The 12,968-nt window shown below is 35.5% G+C and overlaps 1 protein-coding gene across 1 annotated transcript; it reads right to left on the bottom strand.

The window, feature by feature from the left end:
- Positions 1-12,184: 12,184 nt before the first annotated feature.
- On the bottom strand, positions 12,185-12,586 carry LOC107947790 (uncharacterized). Its single transcript, XM_016882313.1, has one exon. The coding sequence runs from the start codon at positions 12,584-12,586 to the stop codon at positions 12,185-12,187; it is 402 nt and encodes a 133-aa protein (XP_016737802.1).
- Positions 12,587-12,968: the final 382 nt, after the last annotated feature.

Here is a 12,968-nt window from a genome sequence, read left to right as displayed (position 1 = left end):
CTTTCCTAGATCCAATGTCAGAGTTGGTCTATTTGAAACACCAAAGGACTGTGCATCAGTACCACGACCAATTTGTAAGCCTACTAAATCAACTTCACCTACCTGAAAGTTATGTATTGAACATATTTACTAGTAATCTGAAGGTTGAAATAGGCCAATATTTGCATCTCTTTAAACCTAAGACTCCAGCTGAAGGGTTGTTATTGGCTAGACAAGTAGAGGGAATTTTAACCTACAATCATAAGAGGTTTGCTCCAATAGGAATAGAAGGATCTCCTAGACTGCCATTTTTATTTCTTGCTACTCGAGCCCCTATACTTCCAATTCCATTTCATCTTCTAATGGGCCCTTTACTACTGCTAATGTTCAGAATGAAACTGCTATGGCTTTCACACAATTAAACATAGAGGACAAAACGAAGAAATGGCTATGCTTTTGGTGTGCAACTAAGTACACACCTGGACATAAATGTATGAAGGCACAGTTGTATCAACTTCTATTGGATCCTCAGGATGATGTAGATAGGGAAGCCACAAGTCTATAATCTGAGAAATTTTTGGATTGTCAAGAACAGTTGGACAATAATAAGCCTGAAGGAGAGTAGTCCCTAGTTCTAGTACTTTCTTTGCATGCATTATAAGGTTCCTAAGGAAACAACACCATGAAGGTTGATGCTATTATTGGTACTACTACTGTCATCATCTTAGTTGATTCAGGCAGTACCAATAATTTTGTGGATACCAAACTGGTCAAGAAACTTGGTCTTCCAGTAACCAGGTTGAGGTTGAGGGTTACTATTGCTAATGGAGGTATTTTACACACTCAAGGACACTGCAGGGTAGTACATTGGACATTTCGAGACAGTCACGTTAGCACCAACTTCATCTCTTACCTCTAAAAGCGTGTGATCTCTTCCTAAGGGTTTAATGACTCTTATCCTTCTGAGATATTATTTAGACTTCTCCACTCTCACTATGCAATTCACTCACCAAGGCCAACAATGTACATTATAAGGGATTTCACTAAGAGCTTTCCAAATTATGTTTCATACTTAATCAAGCAAGTTGTTTTCCTTTCTTAGTAATGGGTCTTGTACTTTGCTTTTAACTACTGGTGCTCAAACTTCTTTGTTCACTACTTCCAATACGTCGAATACAAACTTGCACAAAATATTGGCTGATTTTGGTGATGTCTTCCAAGTACCTCAGGGACTACCTCCTCCTAGGATGCATGACCACCACGTTCTTTTCAAGAGTGAAACTATTGTGGTCAAGGTCAATCCCTACAGGTATCTCGCACTTTAAAAGAATGAAATGGAGAGAATGATTCAAGAGATGCTTTAGGCTGGAATAATTAGAAACAATTGTAGCTCATTTGCTTCACCAATTTTTATGGTGAAAAAGAAGGATGAGAGCTGGAATTTATGTGTAGAATACAAGAACTAAAACCAACTTACTATAAAGATAAATTTCATATTCTTGTGATTGAAGAATTGCTCGATGAGCTCGGTTAGGTAACTTTTTTCTCTAAGCTGGAGCCTAGATCTGGATATCACCATATATGAATGGAGGACATGCATAAAACTGCATTTAAGGCACACGAGGTCCATTACAAGTTTATGGTCATGCCATTTGGCCCTACAAATGCACCCTCGAGTTTTCAATCTCTGATAAATGTGGTCTTCAAAACACTTCTGAGGAAATCGGTGCTTGTTCTTTTTTATGATATCTATTAGAATTAAGTGACCCAAATTCTTATTTAAATAAAATACGATGAAAAATAAAATAAAAGTAAAATCCATATAGAACTAGACTTCTTTTATTTTATTTTAGAATAAGGTTTTTAAACCTTATTAAACTCCATCTATTTTATATTGATTAGGATAAGGTGTTTCAATCCTACTAGAATATGGCTTTGCAAGCCTATAAATAGACATAGTCTATTCCTCTTGTATTTGATTCAAATTTTTCAACATAGTGAATTTTCTTCTCCTCTGCCCATGGTTTTTTCCCGAAAGGGTTTTCACGTAAAATTTGTGTGTTCTTTATTTTATTTTATTTTTCTCAAATTGGTATCAGAGCTTCAGGGTTATTCATCTCGATCACGGTAATGGCGACTTTGAAGTATGAAATTCTGCTATTAGATTGCAACACCAGATTTGCGTTGTGGCGAATTAAGATGCAAGCAGTTCTTGCACAGATGGATCTAGAGGATGCCCTGCTAGGGATAGATAAGATGCCTTCGACATTAACAGATGAAGAGAAGAAGCGTAAGGATCGGAAGGCATTAACACAATTACATCTGCATTTGTCCAACGAAATTTTGCAGGATGTGATGAAAGAGAAAACTGCCGCTGCATTATGGAAGAGGCTAGAACAAATATGTATGTCAAAAACTCTAACAAGCAAGTTGCATATGAAGCAGCATCTTTATGCTCATCGTTTGGAGGAAGGTGCGTCTGTACACGAACACTTAACAGTGTTTAAAGAAATTCTCTCAAACTTGGAGGCCATTGAGGTTCAGTATGATAATGAAGATCTAGGGTTGATTCTACTTTGTTCGTTGCCCCCGTCTTATTCAACCTTTAGAGACACGATTTTATATAGCCGCGAGTCTCTCACAGTTGATGAGGTTTATAATTCTTTAACCTCGTATGATAAGATGAAGCATCTTGTGGTTAAACCCGACTCTCAGGGAGAGGGTCTCATTGTTCGTGGGAGACAAGATCGGAATGCTGATGATGATCGTGGTAGGACACAGGAACGGAATCCTCGTGGTAAATCTAAGGGCAGATCGAAGTCTTCAAACAGAGGTAAAACTTGTAACTTCTGCAAGAAGAAAGGACACATTAAATCTGAGTGCTATAAGCTACAAAATAAGATTAAAAGGGAGGCTGCGAATCAAAAGGGAAAACAACCAGAAAATTTCGGTGAAGCTGATGTTGTAGAAGACTACAGCGATAGTGAACTTCTAGTCACTTCTGTCAATGATTCTAAAGTAAGCGAAGAGTAGATACTTGATTCAGGCTGCACCTTCCACATGAGTCCCAATCGGGATTGGTTTACGACTTACGAAACAGTATCTGAAGGTGTTGTTTTGATGGGAAATAATGCTTCGTGTAAAATCGCAGGTGTTGGAACAATTAAAGTTAAGATATTTGATGGAGTTGTCAGAACACTTAGTGACGTGCGGCATGTTCCAGAATTGAAAAGAAATTTAATTTCGTTGAGTACTCTTGATTTAAAAGGGTACTGATACATAGCTGAAAGTGGGGTTTTAAAGATTTCCAAAGGGTCCCTTGTTGTGATGAAAGGGCAGAGAAAGATTGCCAAGTTATATGTTTTACAGGGTTCTACTGTTACTGGTGATGCAGCTGTCGCTTCCATTTCCTTGTCAGATGATGATATTACTAAACTTTGGCATATACGCCTAGGGCATATGAGCCTAGGGCATATGAGTGAGAATGGTATGGCAGAATTAAGCAAAAGAGGACTTCTTAATGGGCAAGGAATTTGCAAATTGAATTTCTGTGAGCACTGTGTTTTTGGGAAGCAAAAGAGAGTTCGATTCACTAGAGGAATCCATAACACAAAGGGAACGTTGGAGTATATTCATTCTGATCTGTGGGGGCCATCCAGAGTGCCTTCGAGAGGTGGAGCTAATTATATGCTAACCTTTATTGATGATTTTTCTAGAAAAGTTTGACCGTTTTTCCTAAAGCAGAAAAGCGATGTGTTTTCCGCATTTAAGTCTTGGAAAATTATGATTGAAAAATAGAAGGGAAAATAGATAAAATACCTCCGCACAGACAATGGCTTAGAGTTTTGTTCTGATGAGTTTAATAGATTGTGCAAGTCAGAAGGGATCATGAGACACTTGACAGTTCGTCATACTCCACAGCAAAATGACGTTGCAGAACGAATGAACAGAACGATCATGGAGAAGGTTCGATGTATGTTGTCAAATGCCAACTTACCGAAGGCATTTTGGGCAGAAGCGGCCTCTACTGCATGTTTTTTGATCAACTGATCTCCATCCGTTGCCATTGAGAAAAAGACTCCAGAAGAGGTATGGTCTGGTAATCCTGCTAATTATTCTGATTTAAAGATTTTTGGGTGTCCTCCGCATGCTCATGTTGATAATGGAAAATTAGAACCGAGATCTATTAAATGCATTTTTCTTGGTTATAAAGCTGGTGTAAAAGGGTATAAGTTATGGTGTCTTGAAAATAGAAAAGTTGTAATTAGCAGAGATGTTGTTTTTGATGAAAATGCTATGCGACCTAACTTATCTCTTAAAGAATCTTCCAATAAAGAAAATCAAAAGCAGGTGGAGCATCAGATTAATACAGAGTCAACTCCTCAAGTCAGAACAAAAATTGAGAATAGAGTTGCTTCTTCACCACAATACTCTATCGCCAAAAATAGAACTAGAAGAGAAATTAAACCTCTAAAGAAGTATGCCGAGGTTGATCTAGTTGTTTATGTTTTAAATGTGGCTGAAGATATAGATGCGAATCAAGAGCCATCTAATTATTCTGAGGCAGTTAGCTGTGAAGACTCAGAAAAGTGGATGTTTGCTATGCAAGAAGAGATGGAATCACTCCACAAAAACAGAACATGGGACCTTGTGAAACTTCCTAAAGGTAAAAAGGCTGTTCGTTGTAAATGGGTGTTTAAAAAGAAAGAAGGGACTCTAGGAGTTGAAGAACCCAGATATAAAGCAAGGCTTGTTGCAAAGGGTTACAGTCAAATTCCAGGAGTGGACTTCACAGATGTGTTCTCTCTAGTTGTTAAGCATAGTTCGATTCGAGCTTTGCTTGGTATTGTGGCCATGCATGATTTGGAGCTTGAGCAGTTAGATGTAAAAACTGCATTTCTGCATGGAGAACTTGAGGAAGATATTTACATGCGACAACTAGAGGGTTTTATAGTCTCAGAAAAAGAAGACTATGTTTGCTTGCTGAGAAAGTCCCTTTACGATTTGAAACAGTCACCAAGACAGTGGTACAAGAGGTTTGATTCCTTTATGACTTCTCATGATTTCAAAAGAAGTAGTTTAGACAGTTGTGTTTACTTTAAGAAAACAGTGATGGTTCTTTTGTGTATCTACTTCTTTATGTTGATGACATGTTGATAGCAGCAAAAGATAAATGAGAGATAAGAAAGGTTAAAGCCCAACTAAGTGAAGAATTTGAGATGAAAGATTTAGGACCAGCAAAGAAGATACTTGGTATGGAGATTCTCAAAGATAGAAAAGCAAGTAAATTGTACCTAAGTCAGAAGAGGTACATTGAGAAAGTTCTTTGCAGGTTCAATATGCAGAGTGCTAAGCCTGTTAGTACTCCTTTAGCAGCCCATTTCAGACTTTCATCGGCCTTGTCTCCTCAATTAGATGATGAGATTGAGTACATGTCACATGTTCCATACTCTAGTGCAGTGGGATCTCTCATGTATGCTATGGTTTGTTCACGTCCAGATTTATCATATGCAGTAAGTGCAGTTAGCAGATATATGGAAAATCCCGGTAAAGAACATTGAAAAGCAGTTCAGTAGATTTTAAGATACTTTTGAGGAACTACTGATGTTTGCTTACAGTTTGGAAGAACTAAAGATGGAGTTATAGGGTATCTTGATGCTGATTTTGCTGGAGACCTTGATAGAAGAAGATCTCTCACAGGTTACGTCTTTACAATCGGAGGTTGTGCAATTAGTTGGAAAGCCACTTTGCAAACTATAGTCGCTTTGTCTACTACTGAAGTTGAGTACATGGCGATTACTGAGGCTTGTAAAGAAGCTATTTGGTTGAAGGGACTATTTAGTGAACTCAATGAAGACCTTCAAATCAGCACAGTATTTTGTGACAGTCAGAGTGCCATCTTTCTTACAAAAGATCAAATGTTTCATGAAAGAACAAAACACATTGATATTCGATATCATTTTGTTCGTGATATTATTGCTCGTAGTGATATTGTTGTGAGAAAAATTAGTACTCATGAAAATCCTGCAGATATGATGACTAAGTCACTTCCTATAACCAAGTTTGAGCATTGCTTAGACTTGGTTGGTGTTCATTGTTGAAGTTAAACCCTTAAGGGTTTTATGGAAGAGGTGGAGAACTTGTTTATTGAAAGTTTGCGATGAAGAGCTTGTTCATTGAGAATTTGTGTCAAGGTGGAGATTGTTAGAATTAAGTGACCCAAATTCTTATTTAAATAAAATACGATGGAAAATAAAATAAAAGTAAAATCCATATAGAACTAGACTTCTTTTATTTTATTTTAGAATAAGGTTTTTAAACCTTATTAAACTCCATCTATTTTATATTGATTAGGATAAGGTGTTTCAATCCTACTAGAATATGGCTTTGCAAGCCTATAAATAGATATAGTCTATTCCTCTTGTATTTGATTCAAATTTTTTGACATAGTGAATTTTCTTCTCCTCTACCCGTGGTTTTTTTTCGAAAGGGCTTCCACGTAAAATTTGTGTGTTCTTTATTTTATTTTATTTTTATTTTATTTTATTTTTCTCAATATCCTTATGTATTCAATGGACTGGTTAACTCATTTGGCCTATTTAAGGGAGGTTATTCAGTTATTTTGAGAGCATCAATTGTTTGCCAAAAAGAGCAAATGTACTTTTGCTACTACTGAGATAGTATAGCTTGGGCACATCATTTGTATAGGCTCAGTATCTATGGATGCTACCAAATTGGATAGTGTGTTGAACTGGCCAACACCAACCCTAGTGAAGGAATTATGATTTTTTTTTTGGGTCTATTTAGCTATTACAGGCAGTTCATTCGATATTATGGGGCAATGGCTAAGCCACTGACTACACTACTAAATAAAGAAGTAAAATAAGAGTGGACCAAAACTATCAACGATGCCTTTTTATAGCTCAAACATGCCATATGCACAACACCTGTTCTTACATTGCCTGATTTCAACTCATAATTTTGCCTTGACACTGATGCAGTGGTCATGGCATTGGAGTTGTGCTACAACAACATAGGAAGCTAATTGCTTTCTTTAGCAAGGCTTTAAGAGTAAAGTATCGACAGTATCCATTTATGATAAGTAGATGATTGTTGTCCAGTTAGCAATTAAAAAATAGTGCTTCTACTTGGTTGGTAGACAATTTCAGATTAGAACCGATCATCAAAGTCTAAGGTTTTTGTCTAACAAGTAAGCTATTGCTCCCTAAAACTTGTTGCGTGTAAAATAACTAATGTAATTGTACAAGTGTACACGTCATTCAAGTAATAAAGTGATAAGTAAGTATTATCTCCACAGGGATCAAAAATTGGTAAGAAATTGAGTATGTTATTATAATACTGTTATTTATACCAAAATATTAGGAAATAATCTCAGAGTGAATAAGAAACTAGAATAATGGATTACTGAAATTAAATGATAAAGAACAAAAATTTGATATGGCAAATAAAATGATGTGGTAATTCACAGAGAATATCAAGAGTATTTCTGTTTTTGAATGAATAGGGTTGAAATTATTCAGGAGAAATGTTCATATAAAGATAATACCATGGAAAAATATTGTCTAATCTACTGCCAAGAGATTCACTACCGTGACTTGCCTCTTTCGATAGCTAGATCTTAAGCTAAAAATTTAAGTTCATGTACGTCTACAGAACTTGGGATTGATAACTGCAATGAACGTCTTCTCTGTACAACTTTCAACATCTATGTCTAGAGTCCTACAAATATTCTGTCGAGTATTCACTTGCATCAAATGATTCAAGATCTAGTATTCTTAACCTTTTTAGAATTAGAAACACCTAAGAACATAACATACATTCAACTATGTCTAAAGCTTGCATTCATGTATTTAAAACAAGCATGAATAGAATGTAACAGTGATATAGACAATTTCAAATCTTATGCATTAAAGATGATAAAACATTCACCCAAGCAACTCCAACCTAGAAAAGATTTAGTTCATGGGTGGAAAAGTAAACATTAAAATAGAATCATTCATTAACATTTCTTAATTAATTTCAAATCATAGAAAATTCAATCTAGAAAAATAAAGGCAGAACTGCAGAAAGTTAATTCCACACTCCAGCTTCTCTTTTATCTTTCGATTGTACGTGAAACCAGGATAGATTCTCTTCCCCTTCCTCACGCCTATATTATGCTTTCTTCTAAGTTGCTACCCTTTCTTTTTCTAGAATTCTCCAATAGAGTTCTTCTTTTTCAGAAAGAGAGAGAGAGAGAATTGATGTCACTAGTCTCTTTCTCACGCTGATTCTCCTCTCTATTTTTTCTTCTTCTCTCTCCTTTTATTGGGTAGATCTATCCCGCCTCAGCACACAATTTAATTTTTCTTTTTTGGTTGGTTTTTCTAGTACACATCTAGCTGGCTGAGAGTGATGTAGATAGAGTGCTAAGTCATCTTCCTAGAATTGCTATGGCAATTTTGTTGGCAATCAATCTTACCAATTGCCATGACAATGTTTCATTTCCCTTATTTTCTTTCTGCATCCTCTTCATTTTCTTCTTCTACATGCACATGTGTTTACATAGAACCACACATTTCCTCTCCCACTGATAAAAGTAACAAATAATAGCCAATGTAGCACAATCCAAGCTTTTTTATGCAATGTTCTAAAATTATCTTAAAAATGCAGAAGTATTTACTTAATTTCAAGCAATTAATTCCATTTAGAAGATTAAAATATAACTCTTTTCCAGAGTTATTGACCCTCAAACCTTTAATTATTGTTTGTCTTCAAAAAAATAATGTATGAATACATGGAATTGCCAAGACAATCAGTCACCGATTATACTGCCAAATCATAATCAGCATACTGTGTACCTTTATTCTCAGCAATCTTCTATTGAAACAAAGAAAAATTGCTTATAGTTCTTGTAATCATGTTTAGCAAATGAATTGTAGAAAATGGTTCCTAAAACTAAATCTTTCTAAATATTTCAACAATTAAAACTATAGCAGATTTCTTCTGAATATACCTAGGTTATCTCTCTCCTAAACTCAGTTTTTATTTTATTTTATTTATTTTAGACATTTGTTCAATTACCAACACAATTTTTTTTCTAGGGAATTCATATTGTCATATGATTTTATACTTGACAACCTCAATGAAGCATACAGTAGACTGCCATGTATTATATCATGTCACAATTTGAATATAAATCACTCATGAAACAAAAGCTTTTAACTAAAAAGATGGATGAAGCAAACAACTACCTTTTAACTAAAAATATGTACATTTTTTTAAAAAAAAACACGCATATCTGAACTCATTTTTCTGGTCAACAATCTAATGTAGCAAACAAAATATTACTGACCAACTCAACACGTTCAAACATTGGAGTATTATATTATTTTACCATGACAAAAATTATACCTTATTGCTATACTGAATTTAAGTCAAGAAGTCCTAAATTTATTCAAAGAATGCTACTATAGCCTAATTACATTTATATTTCAATTATTCTACTTTTAGAAATTCATTTTAACAACTGTCCTATGCTAAACATGCCTAAACAAGTATCACCATATTTTCTAAGTTTACAAGAAGAGTTATGATTCTCATTGAACATCATTGATAACCATATATTCACATAATCAGCCAGTTGAATGACAATTTAATGTTATGGAAAAAGGACTGTATGAACAATTAACAATGCAGTCTATATGCACAACAGACCCCTAAACCTAAGGGATGCATTGTCCCTAATGCATGAACATGATAAAATAAAAATGAATAAAAACTACATGAAAGCATGAAATAGATAAAAATAAAAATGAATGATCATGAAAATATAAAAATCCAAGCTTGTATGGAAAGGAAATTACATCACTTGGGTTGTGTGGATTTCTTTGCAGCTCTTATGTAACGTTGCGGCCTATCCTAGTTATCACTATCAGCTTGAACAGTTTTACTAGCAGCCTTCTTGAATCTTTTTCACTTAAGTTGGTTGATGGGCATTTCTTCCTTATCATCATCAGTATCTGAGTTTGTGAGTTCATCAATCAGTTGATGAACTGCACATTCCTGAGCAGTCGTAGAGGCCTTGGTTTGTAATGTAGGTGCAGTAGTCTGAGTGGTATCCATTCCCTCATCATCAGATTCAATGTGGACAGATTTTTTCCTGGCTTCATCTCCCTCTGGTTCTTGGTTGTGCGTGGGAATAGTAGTAGGTTCTTCATCTTTTGCATCAGGATTCAGTAACATTTCCTTAGGAAAAACAAGAAATGGTGGCATTGGACATGAGAAGTTCTTTTGCAAGGATTTACAAATAGCAACATCACGTTGGCGGACATATCCCCAAAAGATGGCCATCTTCTCTTGAGGTTTGCCAAAGTTAGTGACAAGCATTTTCTGATGCTTTTACAACACACACAGTTGTTGTTTCAAACCCTCTATAACTTCAATCATTCACCACTCAAACTCAGTACGAGAAGTTGATGGGGCAGAAGTAGTCTTAGGGGGAGAAGATGGAGGTGTGCTAGTTTGCATTGGCATTTCCTCACCAGAAATTTTCTGTACAATGAGCTTAGTAATAGCTCCTTTGTTCGGAAGGTGGTCTTCATTTGATGACAAGAGAACCTTGACTCTTTAGTATAGTGCAGTAATCAGTGAGGGGAGATTTAAAATGGCAGCATTTTTTGGGCACAATTATGAATTTCACGAAAGATAATTTTTCCAACATTAATCTTTTGGGCGATTATAGAGTGGAGAAGAAATAACTAGTCCTTAGAGATTGTATCATTATGTGTAGAAGGAATTAGACGAGTTTTAAAAAATGGTACTAAATATTGCATTGAGGCTTCAATGAGACTCTGTCGATGGTGTAACAATCATTTCTTGAGATTGACCATTGTTTACCTTCCACACAAACATCAGTGAAAACTTGGGCTAAGCGCTCTGGGGACATTGTCTTCACAAAGTCAACATGCTCATAAGGACCTTCAGACAATCCATATTGGGCATTGATGGAATCCGCATCAAATAAAATTGATGCATCATGTACATATATAAATGCATTGTTAGGAGAAGTAATGTGGGCATAAAACTCTTTCACTACCTTTGGAAAGACATTATCAGGACAGAGATAGAAGATGCCCCACCTATACTTTTTGGCAACTGCTGATATGGCCTTTGTATGCCCCATGAAAGGAGAATCCTGAAAAGTAATCCTTTTTCCATGTAGAATAGTCATTTGGCAATATTTTTATGGCATTTTTATTCAACAAATTTACTGAAGAAGGTATGTGGAGAGGTAAAGGTCGAAGTAGAAGTAGTTTGGGAAGCCATTGAAAAGAAAATAGAAAGCTGGAAAATGGAAAAGGCTAGATTTTATTGCGATTATGAATGAAATAGAGAGTAGAAGCATAAAATGAAGCGGGATGAAAATGTGGGAAGAAATTGAATTGGCTAGGTTAAAACGTGTGAGAGAAGTAATTGTGACGTGTGTGATAAGACAGACCTTAATCATAGTTGACAAGGCAAAACAATTGACATTTAGCAAGAAAAAAAATGGAATTAGCGCAAATTTGTGAGAAATAAAAAGATTTGGGCCAATGGCTTTAATTTGTATGTATTCTAGCCTAAGGGAAAACCTGTAACAAGAGAAAATAAATAGTTAAATAAATTTATTACGTAACAAATAATAAAAGGTAAAAATAAAATAAACAAAGAAGATTTATGCAAAAGAACAATGATTAAGTATTTCGAAGAGAAATAAAATTTTTGTCATGCATTATAGGAGCTCTAAAGTAATGTTTCAAGTGTTGATCATTGACTTTGAAAGTGGATCTTGTTTTTCCATCTTTAACGTTGACAGCTCCATAAGGGTGTATATGCTCGACGTCGAATGGTCCAGACCATCTTGACTTTAATTTGCTAGGAAATAGTTTAAGTCTGAAATTGAAAAGCAAGATTTGTTGTCCAAGTATAAATTGTCGTGGCAAAATTTTCTTGTCATGCCAGCGCCGTGTCTTTTCTTTGTACAGTCTCGCATTCTCATAAGCTTGAGCTTGAAATTCATCCATCTCATTAAGCTCCAGTAAGCGATGATTGGTAGCATCACCCCAGTCCATGTTTATTTTATTGATTTCCCAAAACGCTTTATGTTCTAGCTCTACTGGAAAATGACATGGTTTACCATAGGCAAGCTTGAAAGTTGACATTCCTAATGGTGTCCTAAAAGCTGTGCGATAAGCCCACAAGGCTTCATCAACCTTGCTGACCAACCCTTGCAGTTAGGATTGACAACTTTCTCCAGAATTTGCTTGATTTCTCTATTGGAAATTTTAGCTTGTCCATTTGCAAGTGGGTGGTATGCCGAGGCAATTTTATGTTTAACCTCATATCTGTTCAGAGCATTGGCAACTATTCTGTAATCAAAATGTAAACCTTCATCTCTAATTAAGGCACGAAGGGCACCAAACCTAGTAAAAATATTTGTATGCAGGAATCTCAAAACTGATTTGACATCATTTGTAGGTAAATCCACAACTTCAACCCATTTATAGACATAATCCACATTGACAAGAATGTCGATTTTTCCCCAGGATGGTGGAAATGGACCCATGAAATTAATTCCCTATACATCAAATAATTCCACCTTTAAAATATTTTGCAGTGACATTTCATTTCTCTTGATAATTTACTAGTTTTTTTGACAATGATCACATCTTTGATAGAACTCATGAGCATCTTTTGTGACAGCCCAAAATTGACCCTAGTCGGGAAGTGGTTTCGGACCGCTAAACCGAGTCACCGAAAGGTTTGAATGTGATGTTTATTGTCTAGAATATGTAATCATGAATGTGTGAAAATTTCAAGCTTCGATTTAGTCGATTGCATGTGAATTTAGTCAATAGGACTTATATGAGAAAATTTTAAAATGTGATAGGTCAATGCATGAGGACCTATTAGTGCATGTGGAAGAAAAAGGGGACTTGCATGTCAAA

The sequence above is a fragment of the Gossypium hirsutum genome, chromosome A04 (genome assembly GCF_007990345.1).
Source record: "Gossypium hirsutum isolate 1008001.06 chromosome A04, Gossypium_hirsutum_v2.1, whole genome shotgun sequence".
Classification (NCBI taxonomy): domain Eukaryota; kingdom Viridiplantae; phylum Streptophyta; class Magnoliopsida; order Malvales; family Malvaceae; genus Gossypium; species Gossypium hirsutum.
This window is presented reverse-complemented; position numbering and strand designations above follow the sequence as displayed.